At 32.9% G+C, this 18,348-nt stretch overlaps 1 protein-coding gene across 1 annotated transcript in view; it reads right to left on the bottom strand.

The window, feature by feature from the left end:
• The window catches only part of LOC145291107 (uncharacterized), a 416,667-nt gene that overhangs the window by 296,525 nt on the left and 101,794 nt on the right, over positions 1-18,348 (bottom strand). Inside the window, exons 14-18 of the mRNA XM_080136623.1 lie at positions 15,465-15,626; positions 11,171-11,402; positions 8,240-8,498; positions 7,588-7,783; positions 1,544-1,635 (exon numbers count right to left, since the gene is read on the bottom strand). Of these exons, the coding sequence (XP_079992749.1) occupies positions 1,544-1,635; positions 7,588-7,783; positions 8,240-8,498; positions 11,171-11,402; positions 15,465-15,626 (941 nt within the window). The remainder of the gene's footprint in view (positions 1-1,543; positions 1,636-7,587; positions 7,784-8,239; positions 8,499-11,170; positions 11,403-15,464; positions 15,627-18,348) is intronic.

An 18,348-nucleotide genomic window follows, 5' to 3' on the forward strand; every position in this document is an offset into this window, starting at 1 on the left:
GCTATTTGTTCTGATGAGTTAAGAGCATAATAGATTCACTGATTGATATAATAATTAAGTGATTGATTTTGCGTTACGAAACAGATATTGTCAAGAAGTGTAAATGTCAACTGAATTAAAGAAATAAATTATAAGATGGTCAATATCATGAACTTTGGAATATAGTCTTTTGTCATTTATTCACTATATTGCTTTGTAATTACATTGAGCTTCTTAAATAATATATATATTAAGTTAAAAAAAATATGATTGTAAATTATGAATCAGTTTCAAAAGGAAAAACAAACAAAATAAAATTAGTGTACGATCGTTTCGGAAACGATATTCATTTTATTAAAATTGACAATAATTATTGACAATAATTAACAAAGGTTTTGTCTTGGAATATAATCTCCTCAACAGCAAAAAATAGGTGGGGGGAGAAGTTTAAGGCACAAAAAAAAAATAGCATTTTTGTAGTAAGTAAGGCGGATATTCCTTATTGAGCTCCATTAGAAAATTTGTTTTAAGTTCAGTCAGTATATCTTTGGGCATGCTGCTGTATCTTGTCTCCGAATGGTTGAAATAATTATATATATATATGTGTGTGTGTGTGTGTGTGTGTGTGTGTGTGTGTGTGTTGAACCTGGTCAGTACTAAAATGGGTGACCAAGTGCTGTATGTGCTCTCCACTTATCTCAACATTTGTCCTGGACCTCTTCTTTCCACTGGACTCAAATAGTAACGATTCAGGAGAGGTATGGTTGGAGATTGTTCAATCCTTGCCTCACAATTACACGTGCAACTACTCTTACAGAGCGTATCCATTGTCTTTCGAGACTAATGTAGGCATCGATCGAGCCTACAGTTTGCACAAATTCCCATACATCAGGAAGACCAACGAAAACTGTAATTATTATTAGGTGTATTTTCAACAAAAGCCACTTCATGACATCGCTCATCTTCAATTCAGATGTCTATATTGAGTTGTTATCGAGTGGACAGGGTGCTGACGGAAGGACATACATGCGGCAGCAATACTCAGCTTAGTGACCCACCCACGAAAAAAATCAAGAAATTGCTGTCTGAGACTATCTACGTCTTCACCAGTTACAATATCTATGCATCTAACTCGCTTAATTGCAAACCTGTTTACTATTATGCATAGGGTACATTCGAGGAAGACACCAACCATATTGCCTGCAACATCAAAGACGAGCTAATTGCTAGAATCAAAATCCAAATGTCATTTTTTTTGTCTTAATCTAAAGTGCATCCTTTTTATGTTCGATTTTCCCTACATTAAAAACCATAACTCTGCCTTCACGAAGAGGCAAGTACATAAGAGCAAGTACAACATTTTTGTATTTTTTTCTTTTACTTCTTGAGTGTTATTTGGCCTGTATAAGCATACAGGCCAAATGACATTCAAGGATAAGAGTTAATAATTCCCGGTTGAATAATGATAAATATTATGAAAGGATAAAGAAAAAACAATTAATGGAACAAAGAGGCAGTATATTGTTTGGGTACGAACAAGTTGTAAAAAGAAAACAATACTTACAATTCCGTACATCCGATTTTGATAAGGTCATTTCGCTGAAACCATTGACCTCTATAGAGACACGGGCAATCAGACGGCAGTACGCAGGTGCCCTTCAAGTAGAAATCAGTTGCTTAACAAAATGTTGCTTGCTCTCCAGTTTTATCTGAATTTTCTTTATTAATTATTTTAGAATGCTTGGTTTAAAGGAATAAAAATAAAATGACCTCTGGATATCATTATTATGACAAAAACAGTTTTCTATCATAAAGAATCCGTTAAGAAAAGTGGAAGTGGCTTGGAAAAGTGAATGATTGTAGAAAGGGAGAGAGAGAGTATAAAACCCAACGTTTTCCTCTTTATTTTACCTAAGTAAGTAAGAAAAATAAGATTGGGAGAGTAAACAAGAGAGAGAGAGAGAGAGGGGGGGAGGGGTATAATATAAAATGTATTTGCAATATTTTTGCTTATTTCGGACGACAGAAGTAAAGTTGTTCAAATTAAATAGCATCAGCAATCAATAAGAAACAATAAATAAGTTCATGAAATAAATATTCTTATTGTGCTATTAACATTCTACCAACCTAAAATCATGCATTCGAACTTAATTATTCAAGAAAAAAATAGTTGACAAAAAAGGAGCCTAAAACGAGTGTAATAAATAAATATATATATATATATTTGTAAGCACCATTTCGGCTGGGCCTTTTAATGAGTAATAATAGAAACCGTCAAATTTAAACTATAAATGCGATTTCTTTTGTGTTGAACGCTGTTATATGGCTGACTATAGTTGTCTGCTCGTTTGACAAATAAATAGGATTTATTTTTTATCTCATTTGTAGCCGTTGAAGGTAGCCTCATTGATGAGAGTGTTTGAATTGAGTTAATTGTAACTCTTGTTCCAAGGTTCGAATGGTACGGCTGGCTTGAACGGTTACCTCTACTCTGATGTTTCCACAATGATGAAACGTATGCATAAGTAAACAGCAATTAAAAATATTTATTATTAAAAAATTATATATATATATATATATATATATATATATATATATATATATATATATATATATATATATATGAGATTAGACAGCATTTTTTCTCTTAGGCATATTTCATTAAATAAAATAGACGTTTTTTGTCTATTAATTCTATTTCTGATCCTTTCCAACTTCCTAATGGCAAGAACTCCTGGTGTAATGGCCATATTTCTGAACTGGCTGGTGTAATGGCCATATTTATTATAAGTCTGAGTGCTTTCCAATCCTTCAGGATTCATTGTCAGGGATAGATTAATCCAACTGATTTTGAGCAATTTATAAACTTTTTTTGTTGTTGTTTGTTTGTTTTGTTTTTTTGTTTTTTGTTTTTTTTGTTTTTTTTTTTTTTGCTATTAACCAATGGAGAAACAAAAACAAAAATAAAAAATAAATGTATATAAATTGTTCAAAAGCAAACATATATATATATATATTTATATATATTAAATTCAAACAATTTTATTGCATGGCGCTAACCAAGGAATATTAAAATATGTACATTGGTTTGATTAAAAAATAAAGGATTTTTGTTCACAATTGTTAGTGTAAACTTTGAACCATTCATTAAATTGTATATTAATATACTTAAAGTGCATGTTAGGTCTTCAATTTTAAGATTTCCACGACTAAAACCATATTTATTCCTTACCAATTATTGTGATAATAGCAACTTGTGTTCAATGAATCATATACGTAGGTATTGTGATTTGGCATTAAATAATTAAAAGATGGATTGATACACTTGTTAAATATTGGTGAGTACATCAAATAGTAATCATTAAATTTAATTATTTATTTATCACATTAACAGGATGTATCATAGACAAGGGGTCAGCAGAGTCCAGACGGTTGGTTCTTTGGGACAATAGATTTTCATGAAAACCAAACCTTAACAGAAGTGACATAAGAATTACATATGTGAGAAAGCAAGATCAGTTAGTCTGGATGGAACAATTGCAGTGACCAGACATATTTGAAATGTTCTGAAATCAAGTTGAACGAAGTGATGCACTTCTATGAGACTGTTAAAAAAATAATGGCCGCCCAAAGAGATGGGTTTCAAAAGGTCACTTTAATACAGAATTGGTTGTTTATTTCTGGTAAATTTTAACATATATAACGATTAATGTGTTATTTAATAATGATTTATAACTTATTTTCAAAGAGAACATATTTTTGAAGCATAGCCAAATCTCAATGATGAACATAGCAAAACATGACCTTCGCCTTCTTATGTTGCATGAGTTTAAAGTTGGGCACAACACTTCAAAAACTCTTCTGTCAATAGAGCATGGGTAGATGGATTCACAAGCAATTGCGTGAATCAAGTACAACAATTTGGAAAACAATCAGGGCTGAGATTTATTGCAATCAACTTGCCAATATGCATACTCGCTTGTAAGAAAAAAAGACTTGCATTGGTGAGTCATAATCCAATTCTTCTCCGTGATAATCCATAGCCACATGTTAAAAGAGTTACTGCAGAAAATCACAGACTCAGAATATGAGAACTTATCATATATCCTTCATATTCTTTCGGCCTTTAAACTAATGATTATCTTTTTCTTAAAGTATTTTTCGTTTACTGTATTTTTTTTTACCCCAAACAAGGCACAAAGCCACTTATTCATAAGGGGCTACTATTTGGGACCAGATTTGCAGGGATACTATTTAGGGAGTTGGGCAGCAAAATATCTGTTTACATTACATTTGAATTTCTGCATGTCAGTACAGTTAAGGAACCAGGAGCTCGGGAGGGAATTCCAAAATGCAGCAGTCCAAGGGAAAAAGCTATTCGAGTAGAACGCTTTACGGCATCTATGGATCTCTACAGTATGGGTGGGATTTTGTTGTTTGTCGGGTTTATCGAGGGTATTGTCATCGAGGGGGTTCTAGTGCTTTTAGTTCGTCAGAACACTTTTCATTGAAATACTTGCAAAACAGGCACAATGATGCCACGTTTTGGCGATGGGATAGAGGTTTGAGTCTAGTTGATAGTGCAGGACCTATTAGGTTGGCGACTCTTTTTTTAATCCTCTCTAGGAGCGACAGACTAGTGGCAGATGCACCATCCTAGATGTGGCAGCAATTCTCCATGCATGGTTTAAAAACATTTTTAAATGGTAAAACTTTCTGATCTAAAAAAAAGTAGGATTAACTTTCAAAGATTTTGTTGCATCGCAGCCAACAATGTAACATTACCAGGAACCAACATGTAGCCTCAGTCGCAAAGTCGATAAAATATAGAAAAAAAAACTTCAATTCGTTTTTTTTTTTTTTTTGTAACAACAACATTTATTTCCTCATTGTTATGGCCGTGGCGTCACCCACGGGATCGTCTTTCTCAAAGTGTTCTCAGATGTCATCTGTGTCTCTAACGTGATCATTTTCTCTAACATGCGTTTTCTCCTTTTTATAGTCTTTCTTTTACCGGTAACATCATTTTGCATGTCCGCCTTCGTGCTCTGTTATAATAACATTTTATCGATAAAGAATAAAGAATTTTGTAGATGAATAACAAATATGCTTAAAGCACATATTTTGACTAATTCGGACATTTCTACTGTTAATTTTTCATGAATAGATATATATTTCTGAAGTCGGTCGTTATTTTTGTAACGACCTAATAGTAAGTGTTCCCTTCTGTCCTCTTGTCTTATTTCAGCCTTATTTCTTTACAGCAAAGTGTAGTTGGCTGAATAATCTTCTTCCATAAGAATGAGTTCATTGTTAGATCAATTGACCCATCGTTTTTATGGTTCTCATGCCAATATTTGATTGCAGATTGAGATTGTCCACCGTCATGTGAGATCACTACAAGACACGTGGATATTGGGGCACTGACTGGGAGAGACATGTATGACTTTGAGGTAAAATCGAATCAGTGCACATGATGTAATTGCCATCAAGTAAACATCTTTTATCAAACAGTAATAAATAACGTTTCAAGTTTCATTTAGACATTTTATTGTACAATAAAAAAAATTAAATTTTAAAATAAATCGATTTCTTTTAAAATTCGAATTATAATCTAAATAAACCCAAATAATACGGATTAGCTTATTATGTTGAAAAAAAACTTCTTTTGACTCATTTTCTTGATTATAGCTTGTGTTCGACATGACCTTGCTCTAGCTCTCTGCATTTCTAGAAGTGCAACATAAATTTTTCCATATCTTTACAAACAGACTAAAGTATAACTGACCACCTTTCTGGTGGCTTTCTTTCAGTTCCGTCATAGTTTTAGCGCTCCATGCATAGCTCTGTCTTTATGATAGTAACAGAGAAAGAAATAGGAAGAGGGATAAGGTCTGGTCTGTGATGTGCTTACTCCAAATCCTTCATGAAACTGATCACACGATCTCTAAAACTCTTTTCCAATGAAATCATAAACATGCCTAGAGTGTTAGAGATTGCTCTATCCTACTGCAACTAGAACTGCACAATAATCAACAGGTAAAAAATCTGCAGTTCATTCTTGCATGCAGTGTTTTAGACTACGTTCAACTGACTATCTCATGTTACCGATCAGCTCAGCTGTACACTTCCTAAGGTATCTTGAATGACAGACGATTTTCATTGTCTGCAATTCTAAATACTCCTCTTAAATTGAGCTTTTTAACATTTGAACTGATATTTCTTGACCAAGCCCGTCTTGTAGTAATTTCTTGACCAAGCCCGTCTTGTAGTAATGTTTAATTCGGTATATTTTATAGTTATACAAATTACCACATTTTTCTTAATCTCAAAACGGTGTCATGCTTTAAATATACTTTGTGCTTACAACAAGTTAAGCATGCATTTTTGGTACTGCTCATTCTTTAACTAAGTGATATGTAGGAGCGGGGGAACTCTATAGGTATAAGACTAATGATCGATAGACTGATATTTTTCGTATTCTAATCATTATAGTTCACCCACTCACATATATAAGTAATATAAATAGTTATTACTGAACCATTGAGATTCAGTTGTGTTCACTTTTTTATTTTAGTTTAGTTAGTTTGAAGAGATCAAGGAGCTCCTTGCTGGAACTAATGCTTGATTTCATTACGATTTAAACTCATATCCGAAGACGTTGTTCCTTTTATGGTTGCTATCTGTATTTCACCAACATTGGGTGTTGCTACCAACATGTTCTGCCAAATGAGAATGATTGATGAATTAATTAAATATATATGATAAAAAATGTATGCAAGACCTATTTCCTTGGGATCACTCTGTATGCTTGTTGAAGAGAGTTCAAAAAAATAAAATTTTTAAAAATTCAGATGTAAGTTTAAAAATTTAAACAACCTTCATAGATTTTTATTTTTATTTACATTTAAAAAATATGGTAAATAAATAAAGTAGGTTGAGAGATGATAATCAGTTTGTGTGCAAGCAGTGTTAGACAACAGGGACGAATGTGTTCATTTTTTTGTTCTCATCTTTATAGCTTCGGTCAACTCATCCTCTGGCCTTCTTCAGATGATTCGGGGCTTGTGGTGCAGTGGAAAGAGACGATGAGTCTCTACAGTTGCAAGTAAGCATTGTCTAAAGATAGTGGTTTCAATCCTACCCAAGCAGGCCAGAGGATTAGTTGACCAAAAAACGTGATGAGACAACAACAACTACGGAAGGCAGTAATTACTGGAGAGACAGTTAAAAGACTCGTCATTTTTATCCCATTGCAGTTAATCACCTGAAGAAGGCCAAAGGATGAGTTGACCGAAACGTGATGAAACAACAACTATGAAGGGAGAATATGGGAGGAAGTGATAAAGATGGACTTGAGAGAAAAGGGCAATGAATGGGCCACCTGGCCAGATATGGGTTAGTTTGGAACTCAGTTTATAAAAGCTGTCCAACACATGCCAACATGTAAAACAAACGCTGAACTGAACTGAACTGCTGATGACGATGATGGCGGTGACGATGACGATGACGACGACGACGACGACGACGACGACGACGACGACGACGACGACGATGATGATGATGATGATGATGATGATGATGATGATGATATTTGAATAGACTTACATCCGGAGCAAGAGTCATATTCGCCTCACAGCCACATCCTTCAAATAAAACATGTTCCGGGCAAGTGTTTTCTGTATCTAAATTCTCACATTTTGACTGGCATCTTGAGATATCGCTGAGCCATTTTTGATTCTTGGGACACACAATTTCTTCTTTACAATCCTTTGAACATTCCCATCTTCCCATCGTACAAGTGCTTGAAATAGAGTGAATAAAGATACATTGTTAGCCATTCTAGAATACAGTGTAGCAGCAAGTCCTGGCAACATGTTTACCAGGAAGTAACAGTCGGAAATAAGTCATACACCATCCACCGTGACTATGCAATTCCTATAGCTATGTACCTTGAAAACGGGGCTATTAAACCTGACATAGTGATATGAGAGAAGAAAGAGAAAGAAACAACTTTAGTACAAGTCAGTGTCCCCAACAGTGTCCTAAACAATTAAATAGCATATGCCCTACCCAGGTTCCATCATAATTGATCATGTTGCCTCACTATCTAACCAACAATTAACACTTATCCTACAGTGGTCTCTAGGTCTTGAAAATTAGTGACCTTTTAAGTAAAAAAAAAATTTTCAAAATAATTTATCTTGATTTACCGAACATTTTCAAATTTTGAAAAAATGCTTAAGAAATGTATACTGACCAGTCAGCACATTTCCGTTTGATGACAGACTTGGCCGGGTGTATTTTCTTGTGATCGTATTTGTCATAACAAGGACAAGCTTCGAGCTTCACACATTTCATAAGATGGTTCAGTTTCCCATCTTCTTGGGGGCAATGACAACCTGGGACGCACTCTTCTTCACATGAGTCTGTGATGATCTCTGCATCACGACAACTGCCGGAACAGGCTGGTGCACATTCACGGTACACCAAACCAGAGTCGAACGCACAACCATATCCTGAAATTACATAAGAATTTTTAAATTATAAAATTAACCATAATTCAAAACTATGATATGAAGATTTTTTTTGTTTTAATTTTTTAAATTCGTTTTTTTTTTTTTTTTTTCATTTGTAAAAGAAAGTTATCCTATCAAAATTATTATTGTATATTTTTTTTGTTAGAATCAATAAATATATTAAATGTCTTTCTCCATTTAAAACAAACGTCACCTTATCAAAATTTTTGTATTTTTCTAAATTTTCATAATGGATAATTTGAATATATATATATATATATATATATATATATATATATATATATATATATATATATATATACTTTTTAATTGTTTTTACATAAGCAGTAATATGTCGCTACACAATCATGAGCATGTTTCGGTCAGCTAGTTACCAGTAACAAGAGACCTCTTCAGGCGATACAGCTTATACAAAAGCAAAAATATATATATATATATAAAGTCATGAAAATATGTATGGTAATGAAACTAGACAGAATTTTATGCATTTCATCCTCGTACAGACTCGTCAGTGAATTATAGACAACATTGTTTTTATTTTTTTTTTCTTCATTGTCAATCTATAATTCTTCTTCATTTTCGAACTATAATTCTTCCTTATTGTCAAGCTTAATGTTTTTCATTGTCAAGCTATACCTTTTCTTTATTGTCAACAATGAAGAAAAAAAACAATGTCTATTACTCATTGGTGTTGGATTTGGCCGAAATATTTGATTTCTGTTGTTTTCATTTGTTGCAAAAAATCTTTTACCATGAAATTTTGTTTAAAAAATATTTTTTTGTATTTTCAAGTCTTCGATGCTTTTCAATGTAAAAATATTGGATCTATTGCCTATACACATGTAACAAGCATCTTTCTGCACAAAATCGTAACATTAATAACCGTTTCTATTTAACATTAGGAGGAATAGAGTTCGAGTTTCATGTTTGAAATAGTTTATTTTTCCCAAACAATTGTTCCAGCAGGAATTTTCTCGTTTAACATTAAAACATTTTGACAAAAAATAATACATTTTCTGTAAATATTCATTTTGTTTTTATTTCAATTAACAGCTAACAACTGAATGAAACAACTGATGTTACAATAATTATCCGTCAGAAAAAACTTAGCAGTCATTCGATCTAGTAATAATTAACTGGCGAAAAAGACTTAACAGTTACCAGATATAGCAACAGCTGGCTGAAAGAAAAGATGTAACAAGAATCATCTGTAGAAAAAGTCATCAGATGTAGCAATAGCAAGCTGTATGAAAAGATGTAGCAATAATTAACTGCATGGAAAGACTTAACAGTTGTAACAGATGTAGCAATAGCTGACTGAAGAAAAGATGTAGCAATAATTAACTGTATGAAAAGACTTAGCAGTTAGCAGATGTAGTAATAGCAAACTGTATGAAAAGATGTAGCAATAATTAACTGTATGAAAAGATGTAGCAATAATTAACTGTATGAAAAGATGTAGCAATAATTAACTGTATGAAAAGATGTAGCAATAATTAACTGTATGAAAAGATGTAGCAATAATTAACTGTATGAAAAGATGCAGCAATAATTAACTGTATGAAAAGATGTAGCAATAATTAACTGTATGAAAAGATGTAGCAATAATTAACTGTATGAAAAGATGTAGCAATAATTAACTGCATGGAAAGACTTAACAGTTATAACAGATGTAGCAATAGCTGACTGAAGAAAAGATGTAGCAATAATTAACTGTATGAAAAGACTTAGCAGTTAGCAGATGTAGTAATAGCAAACTGTATGAAAAGATGTAGCAATAATTAACTGTATGAAAAGATGTAGCAATAATTAACTGTATGAAAAGATGTAGCAATAATTAACTGTATGAAAAGATGTAGCAATAATTAACTCTATGAAAAGATGTAGCAATAATTAACTGTATGAAAAGATGTAGCAATAATTAACTGTATGAAAAGATGCAGCAATAATTAACTGTATGAAAAGATGTAGCAATAATTAACTGTATGAAAAGATGTAGCAATAATTAACTGTATGAAAAGACTTAGCAGTTAGCAGATGTAGTACCTATTTACAATGCCTCCCCACAGGACACCAGGGTCGTTTCTTTAACGTGGAGAAAAAGTACAAAACTAAAAATTGTCTCAGTCATGAAGGATTTCTCCTCCACTGAAAGAGAACGAGAAATGGAAGTGCTGCATCTGAAGAAGTGGAGGAAAAGATGTAGCGATAATTAACTATATGAAAAGATGTAGCAGTCATTCGTATCTAGTAATAACTAACTGGAGAAAAAGACTGAGCAGTTACCAGATATAGCAACAGCTGACTGAAAGAAAAGATGTGACAATAATTATCTGTAGGAAAAGTCACCAGATGTAGCAATAGCAAACTGGAGAAAAAGATGTAACGATAATTAACTATATGAAAAGATGTTGCAATAATTAACTGTGTGAAAAGACTTAGCAGTTGGCAGATATAGCAACAGTTGACTGGAAGAAAAGATGTGACAATAATTATATATAGGAAAAGTCATAAAATGTAGCAATAATCAACTGGAGGAAAAGAGTTAACAGTTTCCAGATGTAATAACAGTTGACTGGAGGAAAGAAAGGTACGGCAGTCTGGAGGAAAACTAATTAATTCAAAAAGAGGAAAAAAGGCTGAATACTGACCACAGATTTTAGCCAATGTTGTATTCTGTCTCCAGTTGATGATTTTTCCGTGCTGTGCACACTCTCTAGAGTAAGATTCTAATGCAATGCACATTGGTAAAGGGTCGTTCGAGAGACACATCTCACGTTTACACATTTCATAAAAGTTCTCAAAGTTCACTAAGCCATAGCAATCAGCAAAAAGTACGCCGTCTCGAATATATGAACAAGTTTTTTTAGCATTCTCCATCGCCTTAACAAATAGAAAAATATAATTGGATAAAAAAATAAATATATTATATATTATATCTATTATAAAAGTTTATTAACAATGTACAAATATGCCGGATTTTTAAAACTGAAAACAAGATAAAAGTGAAACTGAGATTCTTTGGGGTTTTTTTTAACGTATTTATTTAAAAGTCTTTTTTATGAATCTTACCTGATTTCAGTACCATTTTGTCCATAGACGGGTCAGTGCACCAACTGACACAAAACAATAGCAATATTTTTTTTTTTTTATGATTTTATATCAAGTTGATTCTACCCAACATTATACTAAGAATTACTCAAGTTTTTACTACAGGAAAGTTTCAAATTTCAAAAGTTAAACATTTTCAACATACAAGTCATTTTCCATCACATTTTAAAACACTAACTCGATCAAATAAATAAATTTGCATTATCGCAACAGTCGTTTGACATTGAATTCTCACTATCAATGACTAATGGTCTTCACTGGAATTTGGATGGCAATAAGATTTCTCTAGGCTCCAGTCACTTCAAAACCCATCCAGTGGACGTCTGGTTAGTGCTTTTTTTCCTCGGCCTTTCCATCCTCCTTGACCTTTCTTAAGTGTGACGCCAGTCGATACTGGTGGTATGTTGGAAATTGTGAGTTGCTTCGTAGGTTGGTTAGTGCAGAAAAAGTTCAAGGGGTTAAGGCCGACATATGTCAAACGCGGTAACTAGGGTCAACGGATGAGACTTGGGGTGTCATTCAGTTCGTGTGAAAGAAAAGGTTGAAAGAAAGAGAGAGAGAGAGAGAGAGAGAGAGAGAGAGAGAGAGAGAGAGAGAGAGAGAGAGCATGAAAGAAAAAGGAGAGAGATATCTTTTCGTTTGCATGCAAAAAAGCAGTCTGCCTTCTGATTTTGGGTGAGACAGACGTGAGAGTTTGCCTTCCAATCTCGGATGAGGCAGATATGTCGAGCGACTGAGAATGGGTCGAAATGGAAGAAACCTAAGAAAGTTTGAGTAGTCGACAATGCGATGCTTCCCACCATTCATTTGCTTGACAAATAAAGAAGCTGTGCCAGAAGATCGGTGTTATCTTCTTCGTCAGATGTTTCTTTTCAGCATCAACCAATGACGGGAAGAAATGCATCCTCAGGTAAGACCAAAAAAAAAAAAAAAACGGTATGGTGACTTTATTGCAATACATATACACACAATAGAGGTGACACGACCACATGTACATATATCTTGTACATTCTACAGCATTTAATTATCCATGCTTGTGGGATTCTATCCTAGGTCTTCTTGTAATCAATCCATGCCATGGCTATGTTCTTTTTCTTGTTTTTACCTCTCTGAAGATTTTTTTGATTTATGTAAAATAAATCATAGGAAGCCTCGTTATTGTCCATACATGTTAAGGGAGTAGTAGATCTGTTCACTCAGAATTGTAAACAGATTATCGGCCTGTAATTTCTTGGTGTTGTCACCTTTGCAGTATCTTTTTGTATCAACGTAATTCTTCCTTGTGTCATCCATCTTGGTACTTCTATTTTGCAGATACATTTAAGACTTGCACCAGTCTATCATGTAGTGTCATAATTTTTTTAACCAGTATGCATATATACCATCGTAGCATGATGCTTTCCAGTTTTCCATATTTTTTAGGGTCAGCTTTAGTGTTTCTTCATTAATTTATGTCTCTCTTCCTTCTTCAGTTTTTCATGTCTTCAGCTATTTGGTATTTCTGTTGTGGTATTGTGGCTGTCTCATATCTGGCTCCAAAAGTGTGTTTAATTTCTGTTGGATCCTGTTATTCCATTCTTGTTATTCCTCTGTTCATCTCTTGATAAAATTGTCTTTCATTGTTTTCAAAGGTACTGTTTTGTTTGTACTGTTCCGAGTTGTATTTGTATTGTGTTAGTCTTCCTTATTTTTCTGCTATCTTTTGTTTTAGTTCTACATGTTTCTTACTGAGTCTTTCCTTGTGCGCCAGGTTTACTCTCTTCCACAATGTTCTGTTCTTCTTTATTCTATTTATGGTTTTAGCTTATTTTCTTAGTTTGGTGATTTGAGTTTCCTGTATTATTTCCCATCCACGTTTTGCAGATGTTTTGTTTTGGCCAGTTTTTATTTTAGTTTTTAGTTTCCTGCTTACTGACATTACCCGTGCATATATTAAAATTGTTTAGATCTGTGATAGTATCTATTGAGATATATGGGAGGAATCGCTCATCTTTTCTGTTTCTAATTTTAATTTCTTATTCTGTTTGTTTTTATAGTGACAGTAGTTTTGTTTTATCCCCATACATAAATCATTTAATATTTTCAAGTTCTCATGCTTTTTCTTTTGTGAGTTCTGTGATTTTCCTTTCTTCAATCTGCTCAGTTGCATTATTTGGATTTTTCGGACTACTATTCTCACCTTGAGTGTCATTTCGGGAACTGTTAATTATAAATAATGTGTATTATCATTATTTTATATTATATATATATTATCATTATATATTGTATATTATTTATAAGAAAATGTATATTATAATTATAGATAATGTATAAAGTAATAAGTAAGCAATAACAAAAATACACACACACATATACATACATACATACATACATACATATATATATATATATATATATATATATATATATATATATATATATATATATATATATATATATGTAATAATCAAATGAGGTTTTGAATTATTAGTTTAGAATTTTAAATGAATATTTTTCCAGGTCAGCGTTACAATCTAATCTTGATTTGACTGAGAAAAATATCTTTTTACTATTATTATTATTATTATTATTATTATTATTATTATTATTATTATTATTATTATTATTATTATTATTATTATTGGCTCTCAAGAAGCTTTCACAAAGGTTATCAAAGATCTTATTGAATACAGCCAGTAGTGTTCCCTGGAAGCTGAGTGACAACAACTCTCCCCAGATTTTCCAGTACTCTCCACCTCTTTCGATACCATTTGCAAATAAATTTGCGTTATCACAACAGCTGCTTGCAATTGATTTCTCGTTGGCAGTGGCTATTGGTCTTTACTGGAATTTGAGTGGCAATAAGCCTCCCCAAGGTTCCAGTTCTCTTCGCACTTATACAGTGGAGGTCTGATCAGTGCTTACTCCTCGGTCTTTCCTTCCTCCTTGACTACTTGGTTATTTGGTTTCACTCTTTTTTTGAGGGGGGGGACAGTGATGTGCTAATGAGGGGATGGGGTGGGATTAGAGAACTTATAGATATGCAGCTTCAATGTTCTTGGTTCCATGTAGTGCTTCATATTTTGTCTCTGTGGCAGTTTGTCTGGTCTACGCTTTTGGTTCATCTGTGTTAGTCTCCACATTCAAGGGTTTTCCTTTAGGAGTAGTCACACAAGCCATCATCAAAGATTTCTCTTTGAGAACAACTTGTGGTGTTATCTGGAGTCTGAATGACAGCAAGTCTTCTCAGACTTCCAGTACTCTCCACTTCTTTCGATAACCTTTGCTGATGAATTTGCCCTATTGCAACAGCCACTTACTATTGATTTCTTGTTGGTAGCGACCATTGGTCTTCACTGGAACTTGGGTGGCTATAAGCCTTCCCAGGGTTCCAGTCCTCTTTGCACTCATCCAGCAGAGGTCTGGCTAGTGCTCTCTCTCCTCAGTCTATTCATCCTCCTTGACTCTCTTCACTTATATGGTGTGACACCGGTTTATAGTGACACTCTCACACACACACACACACACACACACACACACACACACACACACACACAATTATCATATTATTATTATCATTGTTGTTGTTGCTGTTGTAGTCGTCATTGTTGTTGTGTATTTTATTCATGTTTTATTAATCTTATTTTTAAAAATAGAAAAAGAAAATCGAATTAAAATATTTTTTACATCTCTCTTACTTTTGCAAAAACCATTGCTGCATTTTCTGCAGCTAAGAATGCATTTTCAAAAAAAAAAAAAAAGAAAAAACATGATTTATTTAAGTTTTTTAAGATCATATATATTTAAATAAATTTGGTGATTTGTAAGAAAATTAAACAATTTTGTAGCACTTACATAATCATCTTCCGATTGAAAATTGCTGACATCGTGTGATTTGTCTGTACACGTTTTATCCTTATAATTCTCAATGAATTGTTTCACCGTTTCTGGAATTCCATATGGTCCTTGAAGTTCATCGTCTCGCTTGTAATTAAATCTGCCACAGAGTCCTTGAACCTGAGTAAAAAAATATGTTTTTTGCTCATTTCCGTAGTAAAATAAACATTTATTCTAGGTTTATTTTTTAAATTATTTGCTCTGCTCCAATAAATGAATAGATATTATGGGCTGTTTTCAGCATATTATTCTGATTAGATTCGACGTTTTTGAAAAAAAAAAATCATTATATAACTAAAATAAACAGTGCCTACTAACAGCTGTAAACAATTTTAATAGCTTTACGTACACTCGTTATTTGGAATATGATTTGAAAATAATTTTTATTGTCTGAAACACACACACACATATATCTATTATTGTAAAATTAAAATTCAACCACTCTGATGAGTCGTAGATGACGGAACACGTGTTAATGGATAATTATATTTTAAAAACAATATATATATGCTGCTCTCCATTTTGGAGTACCTAATTGGTAAAAGGGAAAATTATTCCCAACTCGCATTTAGGTAAAAATGCACTTTCGTATAAATAATTGAATTTCATTCAAAAAGTATTGCAAAAAAAAACAAATAAATAACCTCTACTATTATAAAAAAGGAATTTTGTGTGTGTGAGAGAGTTCGTTCTATATGGACTCGGAAACGGCTGGGCTGATTTTTATGAAATTTCACATAAATGTACTTTATGTATCTGGCAGTGTTCTTAGGTATGTTTTGTATCAGAATGTCTTTAATAAGTATCGATAATCGATAATCGAAAAATCTGATGAAAGAATGAACAGGCGATTTTTGACCAAAGTGAACACCTCACACAACCTAACATCACAAGTGCATTTAAGAAGTGTTATTAACGCACACGCAGAAAGGCCCGGCATGTAAAATCTAGAGTAGGTTCTTTGATATGACAGGAGCGCGTTCGAAATGGATGTTTTTCTTTAAAGCACAATTGAAACATGGTACTTGACGTTTTCATTAATTCAAGCAAGTATCACCACAGAAGCAAAAAGGCCAGGCATAAAAAAAATCAGTAGTAGATTCTTTGATATGACGGGGATGCATTCGAAATGAATGTTTCTGTTTGGAGTAAAATTGAACTATGATACTTCATTGTTGTATATTAAACTTTAATTGAAGCCATTATATATGAAAATAATTTTATAAAATCAACAGCAAGTTCTTTACAGTTCAATGTAAACGACAATATATTGTTGACTAAGTCATTGTGGGGAGGCATGTGAAACCCCCCCCCCCGGTACACTGCGATGGGTATCCAATTAGAGCAGGCAATGAATCAATTGATTGAAAATGGCCAATTTCACAGCTTTTGATGACAGTAATAATATAGGAGTCATTCAATCCCGGGACACATTAGGTCTCCCTGCTACTATGCATATAAAATATACAACAGTAGCCTTCAAATCCAATGCAAACAAGTTCTTGTTGGACTGTCCTCATAAATAATCAAATTCTACCATTTCACCATTAACGATTACTACACTCCCACCTTACGTTCATTAACCTTTATCCTCAAGTGACCTTCAGGCTTTGATAATTGGTGACTCTGTTGCCAAAAATCAATATATAATATATATATATATATATATATTAATATATATATATATATATATATATATATATATATATATATATATATATATATACATATATGCATATAACTACTTTATTTACTCACATAAAATTAATATACGAAAGTATAAATTTATGTGTAAACTTCAAGTATTTACTTCAACAGTGCTCAATACATAGGTAGAGCTGGTTAGTAAGTTATAAAATATATATGGGCATTAAGTTACACTGAATATTCCACGTTTCATCCACTCTAAGCCTGAAGAATCCTAGAGTGGATGAAATGCAGAATATTCAGTGTAGCTTAATCGCCATATATATTTTATAACTAACTATATATATATATATAAAGTTGAACGTCTGTGGGTGTGTGTGCATGTGGGTGTGTGTGTCTGGTCATGAATAGGCTCCTATATGGTTGACTATTTTTAAAAAACTGATTACATATAATGATAGAAGATGTATCGAGGATCAGGAATGGGTATGCTTGTTCTGGCAGAACGGTGGTTCATAAAAATGGTGGGGTCTGCGTTCGCGCCTGGCCTCCAAAGTATGGAAATAAAAAATGAAAAAAAAAAAAAACGTTTACAAGCGTTTTTAATATAGATGTACATAAGAATACTGTGATAAGTGTGTTTCAACTTAAATAGGGATGGTATAATAAAATTGTGGGGTCTGCGTTCGCACCTGTACTCCATGGAAATATGGCACAAGATTTAATAAAGACTTTTCATATCTATTTCCGTAAGTATATTTTGATAATTATGTTTCAGTTTGAAGAAATATGGTATAATAAAATTATTGGGTGTTCGTTCGCGCTTGACCTCCATAGAATGTAAATATGTCACAAAGTTTAACAAGATTTTTTAAAAGGGGTGAGGGTCTACAATAACACCTTAACTTTAATCTTAATTCACGTTAGCTTTTATTTATTTTTTTGAGTTGGATCACATTGTGTCGAATAAATTCATCTCATAAATTCACGATCTTATTAAAGTGAAAGCACCCCAAAAAAAGTCGGAATTTTAGACAATTATCAACACAAATTTTGCATAACTCTGTTTTTTTCCTTATCCACTTGCACGTGGCACTCTTCGAAAATAGATAAATAGATAAATAATAAAAATAAGAACGTTACTTGTTATCGTGTCAAAAGAAGGAAAAAATCCTGCTCATGTGATTACGTGTCT

The sequence above is a fragment of the Euprymna scolopes genome, chromosome 12, assembly GCF_053919585.1.
Source record: "Euprymna scolopes isolate OS-2025 chromosome 12, ASM5391958v1, whole genome shotgun sequence".
Classification (NCBI taxonomy): domain Eukaryota; kingdom Metazoa; phylum Mollusca; class Cephalopoda; order Sepiida; family Sepiolidae; genus Euprymna; species Euprymna scolopes.